Genomic DNA, 15,410 nt, shown 5'->3' with positions numbered 1-15,410 from the left:
CATAGGGTCAGAGACAACCCTTACCTCTGTTGAGGGGACCCATGTAATCCATGCTGCACATCTGCTACATATGTGGGGGGGGGTCTAAGTCCGGCCCATGCAAGCTCTTTGGTTGGTGGTTCAGACTCTGTGTACCTTATGGGCCCAGATTAGTTTACTCTGTGGGTCTTCACGCAGTGTCTTTGACCTCTCTGGCTCTCTTTATCCTTCTTTGTACTCTTTCACAGACCTCCCTGAGCCTATTGTTTGGTTGTAGGTCTCTGCAGCCTCTCAGAAATCAATTATACTAAGCTTGTGTCTGCAAGCATAGCAGACATAGTGTGAGGGTTGGCCCTCTCACATGGGGTGGGTTTTAAGTTAGGCTAGTCCTTGGCTTTCCATTTCCTCAATCACTGCTCCAAATTTTGGGTCTAAGGTGTTTTGTTGTTGTTTGTTTGTTACAATTTATTCACTTTGTATCCCAGCTGTAACCTCCTCCCTTGTTCCCTTCCTCTACTCCTCTCATACCTCTCCCCCAGTCCACTGATAGGGGAGGTCATCCTCCCCTTCCCTCTGACCCTAGCCTATCAGGTCTCATTAGGACTGGCTGCATTGTCTTCCTCTGTGGTCAGGTAAGGCTGCCCCCCAAACTCCCTCAGGGAGAAGTGATCAAAGAGCCAGTCACTGAGTTCTTGTCAGAAACAGCCCTGGATCTAAGGTTTTATTGGTGGGTTTGTGTTACTCTCTCTTCCCTGAAAGTCCTACCTGACTACAGGAGGTGACTATTTCAGGCTCCATGTCTGCCTTCAGTTAGGGATCTCAGCTAAGGTCACTCCCATAGAATCCCAGGGACCTCCCCTGTTCCAGAGATGCTCCCCCACCAATTTCCATTCTCTATCCAAGTCCTCCTCAACCCATACAGCCAAATCATCACACCTATTCTCCTAAAACCTGATCCCAGCCCTCCTTACTATCGCACCCCCTCTCCCACACAGAGATAATTTAAGATTTTTTTAAATTCTTTTTTTAAAGTTTATTCATTTTATATACTGATTGTAGCTCCCTCCATTTCCTCTAAGGCCCACCCTTTCCTCCTTCTTTCCCCATCCCCCTTTGTTAATCCACTGAAATGGGGAGTCCACCCTCACTACTATTTGACTTTAGCCTATCAAGTTTCAGGACTCCATGGAGTCTCTTTCTCCATGAGCTTGCATGGCTACCCTACCAGGGAAGAAATCATCAAAGAACAGGCAACTCAGTTCACTTCAGACACTTGTCTATTCTCCCCTTACTTGGAAACTCACATGGAGACTGAGCTGCCTATGGGCTACATAAGAAGGGCATCTAGGTCCTCTCTGTGCATGGTCCTTGGTTGGGCATCTGTCTCTGCATGCCACCTGGGCCCAGATTTGTTGACTATTTCTTAATGAGGAAAAAATAAATAAAAAATAAAAATAAGAAAATCAAATAATGCTTTCATCTAAATAGTAAAACCTATATTTTTCCTTAGAAAAATAAAATAAAAAAAGAGGAAACAAAGAAAATATAACTTTGTTGCCAGATCACTTGGTATAGCAATGCTTTCATTGGAACAAAATTTAATATTGGGATCTTACAAACAAGAGAAAAAGGAGGCCAGAAATGGATTGCAACAGATGCTAACTGAAGCGGGATAAATGATGAACAGTGAAGGAAATCTTTATTTACAGGAAAGAAATAAACGTAGGAGCTGCTCATACATGGGAACAGTTTAAATGAGTCATTGAATATGAAAATTGTCCTGTGGTGACTACAGAAAGAGCTAATTAAAAACCAATAGGGAACCAAGTGATAGTCACTTTCATAGAAAGACAAAAAGATACTCTTTAAGTAGAGTTTGATTTTGTAAAATTTGCTAAGAATTTATGCTTCCTTTTTATCATTTGCTAGTATAAATGTGTAACATCTAACACAGCTAAACAAACCAGGTTATAACAACTACAACTCTAACGAAGCAAGTGAAAGATCTATAAAAAAAATAAAATAAAATAAAAAACCTCAGGTTTTTGAGAAAAGAAGTTGAAGAAATCAGAAGATGTAAAGATCTCCCATGCTCATGGATTGGTAGGTTTAACAGATGATGACCAATAGCCGTTTTATCAAAAGTAATCAACAGATTCAATGGAATGCTCTGCAAAATACCATCACACTTCTTTACAGACCTTGAAAAAAGCAATTTTCAATTTCCTATTGAAAAACAAAAATAAAAAAACCCAGAATAGCTAAAACAACCCTGTACAATAAAAGATATTCTGGAGGTATCTCCATCCCTGATCTCAAGCTATACCACAGAGCAAGAGTAATAGAAATGGCAAAGAAGGAGACTGGTAGATCAATGGAATCAAATCAAAGACCCAGAACTAAACCCGCACACCTATGGATACTTGATTTTTGTTAAGTAAGCCAAAACCATACAATGGAAAAAATATATAGCATCTTCAACAAATGGTGCTGGTCTAACTGTATATCTACAAGTAGAAAAATGCAAATAGACCCATATTTTTCACCCCGCACAAAACTAAAGTCCAAGTGGATCAATGACCTCAACATAAAATCAGACACATTAAATCTGTTAAAAGAAAAAGTGAGGAAGAGTCTTGCCTCATTGACAAGAGGAGACAACTTCATGAAGAGAACACCAACAGCACAGGCTCTAAGATCAAAAATTAATAAACAGGACCTCATGAAACTGTAAAGCAAAGAACACTGTCAACAGAACAAAATGATAGCCCACAGACTGGGAAAAGGTCTTCACCACCCCTATATCTGATAGGCTACTAATATCCAGGATATATAAAGAACTCAAGAAGTTAAACACCAACAAACCAAGTAATCCAATAAAAAAATGGGGTACAGAGCTAAACTAAGAATTCTTAACAGAGGAATATTGAATGATAGAGAAACACTTAAAGAAATGATCAATTTCCTTAATCATCAGGGAGATGCAAATCAAAATGACCCTGAGATCCCACCTCAGGCTGGTGAGAATGGCTAAGATTAAAAACTCCCATGATAGCTCAGTATTCAAGTGGGTTCCCTAGTAAGGGGGACAGGAATTGTTTCTGAACTCATGAAACTCAGCATCCCACCCACCTGAGGGAGGAGCAACCTTGCTAGGCCACAGATAAGGACATTGCAACCATCCTGAAGATACCTGATAAGCTAGGGCCGGACTGAAGGAGAGGAGGACACCCCCTTTCAGTGAACTCGGAAGGGGGCAGGGAGGAGATGAGGGAGGCAGGGGAGGATTGGGAGGGAAAGAGGGAGAGGGCTACGGCTGGGATACAAGTGAATGTATAAAATTATTTAAAAATTAAAAAATATATATTAAAAAAAAAACCCTTAAGTGATCAAGTGAGAACATAGGCTGCAGAGGTTGTGAAGAAAGGGGGAACCCTCCTCCATGGTCAGTGGAAATGTAAACTTGTACAAACATTTTGGAAATCAATCTGGGGTGCTTTCTCTACCTCAAGATCTAGCTATACCACTCTTGAGCATTTATCCGAAAGATCTTCAACCATACAAGGACATTTGCTCAGCTATGTTCATTGCAGCTTTATTTATAATAGCCAGAATCTTGAAACAACTTAGATGTCCCTCAACGGAGGAATGGATAAAGAAACTGTGGTACATTTACCCAATGGAATGCTTAGCAATTAAAAATAAAGAAAACATGAAATTTGCACGCAAATAGATGGAACTAGAAAAAAAATCATCCTGAGTGAGGTAACCCAGAAGTAGAAAGACACACATGGTATATACTCACTTACAAGTGGATATTAAACATATAATATAGGATAAACATAATAAAATATATAGTCCTAAAGAAGCTAAATAAGGAGGACCCTAGGGAAGATACTAAATCATCATTCAGAAAGGCAAACAGATAGACATCTGAAGTGGGAGGAGCCTATCACAGATGGCCTCTGAAAGACTCTACTCAGCAGGTTATGGAAGCAGATTCTGAGACTTCATAGCCAAACTTTGGGCAGAGAGCAGGGAATCTTATGGAACAAAAAGAGGGCTATAGAAAGACATGGAGGAGATAAGAGTTCCACAAGGAGGCCAACAGAGCCAAAAATATCTTGGCTCAGAGGGGCCTGCAGATACTGCTGAATCAACCAAGGACAATGCATGGAGAGGACCTAGACCCCCTCCTCAGATGTAGCCCATGGGCAGCTCAGTCTCCATGTGGGTAACCTAGTAAGTGGAGCAGGGGCAGTCACTGCCATGAACTTTGATGCCTGCTCTTTGATCACCTCACACTGGTGAGGTGGCTTTACTAGACCACAGAAAAAAGAGGATCCTGATAGTTCTGATGAAATGTGATAGGCTAGGGTCAGACAGTAGGGAAGGAGGACCTCCCCTATCAGTGGACTAGAATGGGATATGGTCGGAAATGGGAAGGAGGGTAGGACAGGGAGGCGATGTGGGAAGGTGCTACAGCAGGGATACAAAATTAATAAATTGTAAGTAATAATAATAATAAATGAACAGGGAGAAGTTGAGGGAGGAGGGTGGGTTTGGGAGGGAATGAGAAAGGAGGGCTACAGCTGGGATATAAAGTAAATAAACTAATTAATATAAAATTTTAATTAAAAATAAATGAATAAAAAACCAAAATAATATTAATAATAATAAATGAAAAAGGCTGAGTTATATAAATAAACAAGCCACCACAACAATATAAAACAACAACCAAAAAGCTCTACATTGTTCACCCTTGAATAATATTAGATAATGTTATTTTAAAAAGTCAGAAGCAAATAAAACTAGTCCAGCTATTATTTAACTTTTATTAAAATTATACCCAGATGTAATCAAAGAATGCATCAGAGCAAGTTTCCTTTTAGGTGTTAAGTGAACTAATAAATATAAAAAGAAAGAATAAAATATTACAGTTTTGGAGCCCTGAATAAGTAAGACTTCTGGATAAGACTGATGTCATAGAAAGCTAAATATTTGTTAAAAAAAAATAATAAGTAAAAACTGTTTCTTCCTCTGACGTCCATCCTCTTTGTCTTTCTCAATAGGGATTGAGCATTTTAGCCAGAATCCTCCTTACTGATTAGTTTCTTTAGGTGTGCAGATTTTATTATGTTTATCCTATGTTATATATCTAATATCAGAAGAGGAAGAAAATAGGGAACAAGACAGGAGCTTATCACAGAGGGCCTCTGAAAGGCTCTACCCTGCAGGGTATCAAAGCAGATGCTAAGACTCATAGCCAAAATTTGGGCATAGTGCAGAGAGTCTTATGAAAGAAAGGGGAGATAGAAAGACCTGGAGACCACAGGAGCGCCACAAGGAGAGCAACAGAACCAAAAAGTCTGGGCACAGGGGTCTTTTCTGAGACTGATACTCCAACCAAGGACCATTCATGGAGATAACCTAGAACACCTGCACAGATGTAGCCCATGGCAGTTCAGTGTCTAAGTGGGTTCCATAGTAATGGGAACAGGGACTGTTTCTGACAGGAACTGATTGGCCTGCTCTTTGATCACCTCCCCCTGAAGGGGGAGCAGCCTTACCAGGCCACAGAGGAAGACAATGCAGCCACTCCTGTTGAGATAGCCTAGGATCAGAAGGAAGGAGAGCAAGACCTCCCCTTGGGGAGGGGCATGGGTGGAGAAAGAGAAGGAAGGGTGGGATTGGAAGGGGATGAGGAAGGGAGCTACAGGGGGATACAAAGTGAATAAATTGTAATTAATAAAAATAAAAAATAAACTCAAAAAGACAAAAAAGAAATAAATGAAGTGAAACTTAAAAAAAATTGTTTTTTCCATAATGAAAGGACTTCAATGGTTAATGAGCTTCTGTTGAGTGTTTATAATGTAGATTATTATATTCCATTAGCGCAGATTGCCTTTGCTCCCAATAAGATGTTTCAGTTGTCTATTGAACCAAGACATGAAATAAGTACCTGAATAGACAATATGTATTTTTCTTCTTCAAGGATTCTAATGAGATGTCTGTATCATATCTGTTCTACATAGAAGTGTTTCTATTTCCATTTCATGATTTGAATAACATATGTAGAATCACCATTAAATAAGATATCACAAAACATTTCTGCATATCTAAAACTTAGCAGTCTTTGTATTTCTTATTAAATATTTCTTAAAATGAAAAACTAAAAATAGAAGATTATTTTCTGTGTATATATTTTTATTCATGATATTTCTGTTAGTCAGGATCTGTTGTAATATGCTATGTATCATATTTAATGTATAATACCCTAAATATTACTATTACCTATGGATATCATGGGACTCCTTGCACATAATGGATTCCAGTCCACTTCCAGAGTTGCACATGAAAATGTTATCAGTGAGCTGAAGAATCTGGCATTAATAACTTTGCAACATTATAACAAATAGGTAGTCCTGATGTTTAGTTCCATGTTTTAATACATCAAGTATATTTCACTGCTTACATTATAGTAGCGGATTGAAAACATCTGCTCACTTGCACTATTCCACAAGCAGCAGAAAATTTCAGCTCATTTTCCAGAGGCTTTCATGCATCAGGGCTGCAATCCAGCTGCTGTAGCAGTGCAGGAGACCAGATTAATACTCAAGAGCCTCGGAAATGGAAAAAGGCCTTCTTGCCAAAGAGTAGGGCAATGGTAGACTCCCTGTACTTGTTCCCTTCTCTCCCTGTTCTTACTCCCCAACCCACTCACTCTATCTCCTCCTTATCTATTTACAGCTCCATCACCTGTTGTGACAATTAAGAAAGATCGGACCTCCAGAAACAGTATCTCTTTATCTTGGCAAGAACCTGAACATCCAAATGGAATTATACTGGATTATGAGGTCAAATACTATGAAAAGGTGGGGAAAGGATATTGCAGAGTTGGGTTGGGCAGGGAAAAAAAAACAACAAAAACAAACAAACAAACAAACAAACAAAAAACCTTATTACCTCATGAAACACAATCTTGTAAATAACCTGCTTGCTTATGAGTGGTAGAGCCCTGTTTATAACCTGGTCATGTGACCTCTCTGATCTTTTGGTAGAAGAAACTCAGAAATCATTTTATCAATTACTCTCTATTCTACAACAAATAGTAACATCAGAGATGTAACTTCCAAAGCCAGTTAGTAATGACAACAGTCAGGGCATTTAAGTTGTTTTCATCAAAATCTTTGTTATGCTAACATTTGTTTAGTGGTCCATCATCCAGCTGAAGCACATCAATTTTTAAAAATATTACATAATATAGGATAAAAATTTAGACATTTAAAATTGTATATATATATATATGTATGTATACATACCATATATGTATACATACATATATAATGAACTTACATTAGCAGGAAGACAAAAATTTAAAAATTGTTCCCAAATAAATATTTTGAATGTTTTACTAAAACTTTTTCAACAAGATCTATGTTCTTTCATGCTAATTTTGCTAATGGGAATAAACAGGGCCTGGTTCAGAGTAAATTAATGCTGTAAAAATAAATCTGCTCTGTTCATTAATGTAGCAGCTCAAATGTCATCTAATCAGTATCATCAGTTAGTGATTATCTGTAATTAGGGACTAGGGAGATGGCTTATTTGGTAAACAATTTGCTGTGTAAGCCTAAGGACCAGAGTTCAGATCCCTAATCACCCAGGTATAGGATGTCTTATAGATAAGGTGGTAAGCAACCGGGGAGACAATAAATGCCCAACTTTAGCCTCTGCGTGTACATGAGCATGTGTACACTCATAGGAACAGAAAGTAGGAAGAAGCATCTACGTGAACAAATGCTAGAAGAAGAATAAAAGTCTGTATATATTCATTTTTTAAGCAGCATTTGATGGGAAGAATATTAATATGGCATGCAAACCTCCTGGAGGAAACTGTGCTTGAGAAATATTTCTAGACCTTGGTGTGGAGATACTTCACATATTCACTTCTGATCAATAATAGTGAGCCACATTAAATGTAATGTAGATATAGGTATATTGAGATAAAAATATATGCTATTAAGTATATTAATTTTTAAAATTATTAATACTAATATAAATATTTCCTATTAGATATTTATGGGATATTTCTCTTCAGTTTAACTCAGAAGAGGTTTTTGTTTTTGTTTTTGTATTTTATAAGTTTAATCTTGGAATTACTTTGAAAGTTTTTCTTAGCTTTGATTTTGCAAAGAAGGTATTTTCATAAGGATATTAGGCTATGTGAAAGGATACAACCTAATTTTTTTTCCTGCTTTCTGTGCAGAAGAAAAAAATCATTCCATATAAATTAGATAGTTTGATAATTTGTACCTAAACAATGAAATAATTAATGTGATTCGCACCTTTACTTTAAGATAAAATCTTGAAAAATCTACCATGATAGTATTATGGAGGTTTGATGTTAACATGATTTTTTTTCCTTACCCCAAAGCAGGAACAAGAGACGAGTTATACCATTTTGAGGGCACGAGGCACAAACGTTACTATCAGTAGCCTCAAGCCAGATACTACTTATGTATTCCAAATCCGAGCCCGGACAGCAGCGGGATATGGAACCAACAGCCGCAAGTTTGAGTTTGAAACTAGTCCGGACTGTATGTATCACTTCAGTTTACTATAAAAAGTGGGGTGTTGCAAAAATTACAAAGGGGTTGCTTATTTGTCCTCAACATTAAACAACGTTCCTGCACTTGAAGTGTATTGAGAGGATTTTAGCAGATAGCCTGTTCTTGTGTGTGTGGCCTCGTGCTGGTGCTGATGTGCATCTGTGGCCTCTTTCCTTTTACAAATTTATTTTATTCTAATTTATGAAATGCTTTGTATTTTCATTAACCAGAAACTGTTTCTGAGGAGCAATATTTAATGTGATTGAATGCTGCTAGTGCCTGCCAGTCCAGATATTCTAAGTTCATTGCAAAATCTAATAAACTCCGTAAAAGAAGCTTAGTGATCCATGAGGTTCTTAATTTCATTCTAATTCTTAATGCATCCAGTACAGAATTTTGCTTAATTAACAACTAACGACTTTAACATTAGCTTTGTTTTAATCCTTAATACACCCAATACATATGAACTAGGATATAGGAGTTTAAAATTTTAAGTATGTGCATATAGTTTCATGTCTATGTATAAGCAATTTGAATAGTCTGTCCATTTCACTCAAAGGTGGGTAAAATTTCTCTAAAATGGGCAAACAATTTTTTAGGAACTTTACTTTTCTTGAAACACATATGTTTCTTATTTTAAAAATCCTCTGGTATAACAGGATTTTTTTAAAGGATAGTGAGCATTACTATGGTGATAATATAAAATGAATGTAAGTGAAATTTATTTGACAGAGTGACAAAGGACACTGCAATTAATTGAGAGTAAAATTTGAACATGTGTATACTTGAGTTTATGTGTGTGTGTGTGTATGTGTGAGTGCATGTAGACAATGAGGCATCCTTAAACAAAATTGTTCATAAGACAAAAGTTGTTAGTGTATTGTGTGGGTGTGATGCTGCTAAACAGTGACATTTAATGATGTGAACTATTTTTCCAATGGATGAATAGTTGTAGTTGTGGTGAATAGGTGTTGTTTTAATTACAATAGAAAAAAACACACATGCCACAAACAGCTTCACACAGCCAAAGCCAAAGTTAGGAAAACAGCCCACAGAGATGATCCACAGTCCACACCAGTTAGGCCATGATTATCCTCGAAAGAGACCCAAGCCCCAGCACTCTACTGAAAAGAAACCTTGTAATCTGTTCTGACCATTTTAATTTTCCATTTTCTTTGGTACTTGCATTTTCTATTTTCTAAATATTTTTGTCCAACTGTGAAATCACATTATTACTGGTATGGTGATATATTTATGCCTAGGAAGAATGCACAGGACTAATAAAAATGATAAAAATGTTGAAGTCAAAATGATAAAATAAATACTTTATAAGAAACTCTTTGCCAAGTGGCAATGCTGTTTAGCATGATGAACTCCAGCTTTGTCAGGTGCTGGGCTTTTCTGCCCTTAGATGCCATTGGTTCACAGGGTATCCATTGCCAGTTCTGCTTAAGGAGAGCCATCATCCAGAAAAACCCAAAACTACCTTTAAGAAACTCCCCTTACCCCCTTGTGAGAAAATAGACATGAAGAATGTCCTTTCTAAAAACATGAAGAACATGATGTAAAATGCCATGGAATCCATGTGAGCAAAGCTTAAAATGAATTGAAAATCCTAGATGACAACAAAGAAAATAAATGCAAAACGACTTCAGCAGTTCTAAATCTTTTGTGCATTCATGCATGTGGTCCAGTACAAGCCATATTTCAAAGTATTAAAATTTCTTCTCTTGGAAATGATTGCAAATTATTATTTTAAACTTATAAATGTATATGAGAACAAAATAGCAATTGATATAAACAAAATGAGTAAGAAGGTCAGAGTAGCACCACAGAAGAACCTCCCTCTGTTATGGCTGATACTAGAAAGTGAGTCCAATGATGTAATACAACGATGCTTTATTGTTTTGAGTTTTTATACCTACCCCAGGAAGAAAAACCTTTTTTTTTTTTTTTTTTTTTTAGATGAGAGCTACACAAAATCTGAAAGTTGAGTAGATTTGGCATTAGAGTCATTTCTACTTGATTCCTTTCTGAATTAATTAACCATTAATTAATGATGGTTCTCCATATGAAGATGGGAAATAGAGTTTGTTGGTGATGTGAGGCACACAAATCAGTATTTCATGATTTTTCTGTTTTTCAAATTGCTTTTGAGGCTGATACAATAATAATTGTATATTCTTAACAAGCACAATATAATGTTTATATGAAAATTAATCTTCTAACTGCATGATTCTGACATTTATTAGCTGCCTTGTGTGTGAGAGAACATGAAACATTTGTTCTTGCCTGGCTTACTCCGCTTAGTACAATGCCCTTCAGCTTCATCTATATGGCTGGAAATTGAAATTATCCTTGCCAATAAATAGAAACGTGAGATTCAAAAGAAGATTCTTCCCCAAGCGCACCTTGCTACTTATTAGAAACTCTACCTGTGTTCACCCAGTAAATTCTGATTTACCCAGTGTGTCTCATGGAGTGCGGCTTGATAAAACAGGTCACCATATTTCACATATAGGTATTCAAGTAATGTTGAGAATAATTTGTTATTAGACCACAATTTCATTAATGAGAAATTTCACAAAAATCAGGAGAAGTGTGTCTTTTTGTTTTAAATGAGTGAATTCTTTCAGTATTAGATTAAACTACATCTCAGTTATAAATCAGTGTGTGGGATGAATTTATAATCATTGCCATGTAACTGTCAGTCATGCTGATAATGTTTGTGCTCTTATTTCTTTTGCAGCTTTCTCCATCTCTGGTGAGAATAGCCACGTGGTGATGATTGCTATTTCAGCAGCAGTGGCCATCATTGTCCTCACTGTTGTCATTTATGTTTTGATTGGGAGGTGAGTTTAGTTAGCTGAACTATTGACCTTAGCTGTGGATTCCCCATTGTCATGAGTTGTTTTGTCACTTCACTGATTAGAATATTTATGTTATAGATTCCTTTCTTATTTTCTTTCATCTTTTCTTTCACTTTATTTCTCCATTAATATTTTCTTTAATTTTTGAGATTACAATATGCTTACAACATTTTATCCTTCTCTTTTTCTCCCTCTAAAACCTCCCCTCATTTTTCTCTGTCAAATTAATGTCCAGTTTTTCATTGTTATTGCATGCATATGTATATATACATATATATACCTATGTATTCCAAAATATAACATGTTTAGTCTACACAATGTTACTTATGTTCATGTTTCCATGGCTAACAGTTTGTTGTTAGATAACCAGTTCATGTGCTCTTTCTTTTGGAAGACGATTTCTCCAGATCCCAGCCTCCTTTGGTTGCCTGTCATTTATTCTGTAGTGTTGACGCCTCCTGAGCTTTGCACTGTCCGCTTTAGCATGTCTATCATTGTTGTCCTTGCCTAGCTCATGTTTAGGAAGCCATGATGGTGAGATTTTATGGGTGTAGCTTCTGACATTACTGGAAAACACAGTTTCACAACAAACTCCCTGGTCTCCATTAATTCTTAGCCTCCCCCTCTAACTCAAACCATTTCTCTTTTGACCCCACTCCTAGTTTCCACCTTCTTTTTCCAATTATCCCCTCATTCTTCAAATAACCCCAGATTTCCTTGACACTTTCTCACCCCAGACACTGGTAACTGGGCACAGCACTCATTACCAATGAAGACTTTATCCTTTATTCATTCCAACAGTAGTTGTTAAAAATACTATAAACACATTCTAAGGCCATTATAAAAACTGAACTGGAGGTGTCTGCTCAGCGGGGAGGCAGTGCTACATGTCTCCTCATTAGGCAGCCTTCCAGGGTCCCCAGAAAAAGTGTAGTGTAATGCCAGTAAGCTTTCACTAAAGCATTTGATTGTTGCAGGGGAAAGGTTTATTTGGGGAGCTTTACATGTCCTGAGCATAGATAGTGCATTCATGTTTTCTTGCTTTGCCTCTAGGTTCTGTGGCTATCACAAGTCAAAGAACAGTTCTGATGAGAAGCGCCTTCACTTTGGGAATGGGCACTGTGAGTTTCTAAACATTGTCTTAACATTGCAGTCTTAGCACTTGCTGGATTTGAGTGCATAGCTTCTCATCAACAAAAGGGATTCTAAAGTGATCTTACAAGGGAACAATGAGCGAATTAAATTTATTTTCAAAAGTGGAAGCGATCCATGCATTAAGCATTTTTTTCATGACTGTGTTTCGGCATATTTAAAGGAAAGTGTAACCTGTGTTTTTACATTCAGAGAATGTGATGCGTCTTGAGAACTGTAGTCAGCCCTGAGTGGCTAAAATGCAAAGCATGTCCTCAACTTCCTCACTACTACTCTTCTGCTGAAATCTAAATAGGAGCATTTCCCCTCTCTTGACTGCCAAGAAAATATAAACAGCCACTACTCATGTGAAAGGCCTTACTCCATTCAGTCCACCAACCAGGAAAGAGCTTTTAGAATTAACACTTTAATTTAAAGTGACATATCATCTAACTGGTAGAACAGACAGTATTTCCCTTCCCACATCTATACCAATCAATATTACTTCTATTAATAGTTTTTTAAAGAAATACACTTTTCTAAAACAAAACTTTTGCATCTAACAAAAAGATGTTCATTTTTATTCCCTCTGGTAAATATAAATCATTCCATATGTCTGCTTTTCCAAACTCTAGCTTCATTCAGGGTAGCAGGTAAAAACCAATGGCCTTCAGAGGATAGCAAGATCTAGAAGTTAGCAAAAAGACAAGTCCAATGCTCGCTCACTCCGAAATATCATTCAAGGACTAATAATGCAATCCTGCAAGCAATAATTACTTCAGCATTTGTTCTTGCCCTTTAAAATTGTCTTTAGATGGAGTGGATGCTTCCGATCAACTACTATCTCTGCAACTAAAAAAATTATCATTTAGGTTAAAACTCACGTAAATACTTTCTTTCCTAGTTCACATGTAGAAAGCAAACAATAGGTTGAGAAAAGGGAGAAAAAAATACTTATGAAAACGTAAGCTGATGTACGGAAGCATTACAAGAGTTTGCAGAACTGGTTGCTTTGTCTTCCTCTGTGGCCTGTCAAGGCTGCATCCCCCAGGGGGAGGTGATCAGAGAGCCTGTCACTGAGTTCATGCCAGAGAAAGCCCCTGCTCCCCTTATTAGGGCATCCATTTGAAGACTAAGTCTATGGGCTACATCTGAGCAGGGCTTTAAGTCTTCCCCATGCATTGTCCTTGGTTGGGGTATCAGAGGGGTGTAGAGGGAGTAGAGGGAGGGAGGGTGGGATTGGGAGGAGACGATAGAGGAGGACACAGTGGGATACAATAGAATAAATTGTAATAAATTATAATAATAAAAAATTAAGAAAAAAACGAGTTTGCAGAATCAGCAGGTTTTATTCATTGCATTGTAGAGTTGTAATAGTATAATTTATTTAATGATAAAACACTGAAGTTTTACCTTAATTCAATGCCACAACTATGCAGGTTACTCCAACCTGAGTAAGTTAGTTTACCAAATAAACTCAGGGAATTATCAAATTATAGAAGAGTAGGCTTCTAGTTTTTTCATAGTCTGACTGAATGAGGCAATTCTATTTTTGTACACTGACTCCATCTTAGAGGCAGATGTTTGATATGAACACTTTCTCCACTGGACCATGCTGTCTTAGCTGTTTTATAAGAATCATAGGCCTTATGAATATGGACTTTGATAAATGTCTCTACCAATTCTATGCAGGCTCTAACATTTTGCTCTTGTTTTTTTTTAAACCAAGTTTCTTTTTTCTTTTTTTTTTTTTTTCATTCTACCAGGTCCTCACAATAAACAAATTTTTAAAAAGAAATGCATATTATCTTTTGTTTTAAAACTATAAGGCAAGTTGCACGCATATCATAGACTTTCTGCCTCTCAATACTACAGCTGGTTTATTTCAGACCATTTATTTAGTATTACATTAAAAAGCTCTAGCTATGAACTATTCCCCCAAGCCTTGTTACAAGTCCTATAATGTTGCTTCAAAAGAAAAGAAATATGTTTTGGCTCTTAAGATCCTGTCTCCTTACCCTCTCTGCTTGGACTTTTTTTCTCTTTTCCTTTCTTTCTTTCTTTCTTTCTTTCTTTCTTTCTTTCTTTCTTTCTTTCTTTCTTTCTTTCTTTCTTTTTTTTTCTGTCTTTAGAGCAATTCATGCTGGTAAAATGGAAATGTAAATTATTGTGTTTGCACAGAATGAGCTGTAAAGTAGCACAGCTTTACACGTGTGCACGTGTTTATTATCTGATTTTCAGGGCAGAGCCCAGTTACTCTGTATGGTGCCCTTAATTATTGGTGTGAAGGGATTACTTGTCTTGCAGCCCAAACCTCCTGGTTCCCAGAACGTCAGGGGTGAACACTTAAAAATCAACAGCCAAAGCCCTAGTGAACAGACCATTTTACTCATGGGGATGTGTTTATGTTTATAATTTTTAACAAATGTCATGTGGATGGAAAATCAATTTACTTTATGCTAACTAATAGAAATGAATGTGATTGATTTTGAGGGGATATTAATTCTTCAAGCTTCATGTTATTTAGCAATCCATATTTTTCTCTAAGTTGACATTAAAACTCAATGGAGGACTTTTAAAAATGGCAGTATTTCTTTTTTTAAATTTCAAACATTTTATTTCACCAATTATTTTACATTTTTATAAATTCTAATGCCAAAAACTCTCCCTAAAATGAGCTTCATTCCTCAAACTTAGGAAAGCAAAATATGTGCACATATTCCACAAAAATCATTCAACTTCACATTATGTTCAAAATGTTCTTCTTCCTTAAAGAGGAATACTAGCTGCCTTTGCTATTCAAAAGTAGCGGCAAATC

At 36.8% G+C, this 15,410-nt stretch overlaps 1 protein-coding gene across 2 annotated transcripts in view; it reads left to right on the top strand.

The window, feature by feature from the left end:
• Positions 1 to 15,410, top strand: part of Epha3 (EPH receptor A3) — a 350,488-nt gene that overhangs the window by 278,289 nt on the left and 56,789 nt on the right. Inside the window, exons 6-9 of one of the 2 annotated variants that reach the window (XM_055593082.1) lie at positions 6,730 to 6,854; positions 8,420 to 8,579; positions 11,341 to 11,443; positions 12,515 to 12,582. In XM_055593082.1, coding sequence (XP_055449057.1) covers positions 6,730 to 6,854; positions 8,420 to 8,579; positions 11,341 to 11,443; positions 12,515 to 12,582 — 456 coding nt within the window. Of the gene's footprint in view, positions 1 to 6,729; positions 6,855 to 8,416; positions 8,580 to 11,340; positions 11,444 to 12,514; positions 12,583 to 15,410 lie in introns of both variants that reach the window. The other variant, XM_055593075.1, reaches the window with a different exon arrangement.

The sequence above is a fragment of the Psammomys obesus genome, unplaced genomic scaffold, assembly GCF_907164565.1.
Source record: "Psammomys obesus unplaced genomic scaffold, mPsaObe1.curated_primary_1811, whole genome shotgun sequence".
In the NCBI taxonomy this organism is placed as follows: domain Eukaryota; kingdom Metazoa; phylum Chordata; class Mammalia; order Rodentia; family Muridae; genus Psammomys; species Psammomys obesus.
This window is presented reverse-complemented; position numbering and strand designations above follow the sequence as displayed.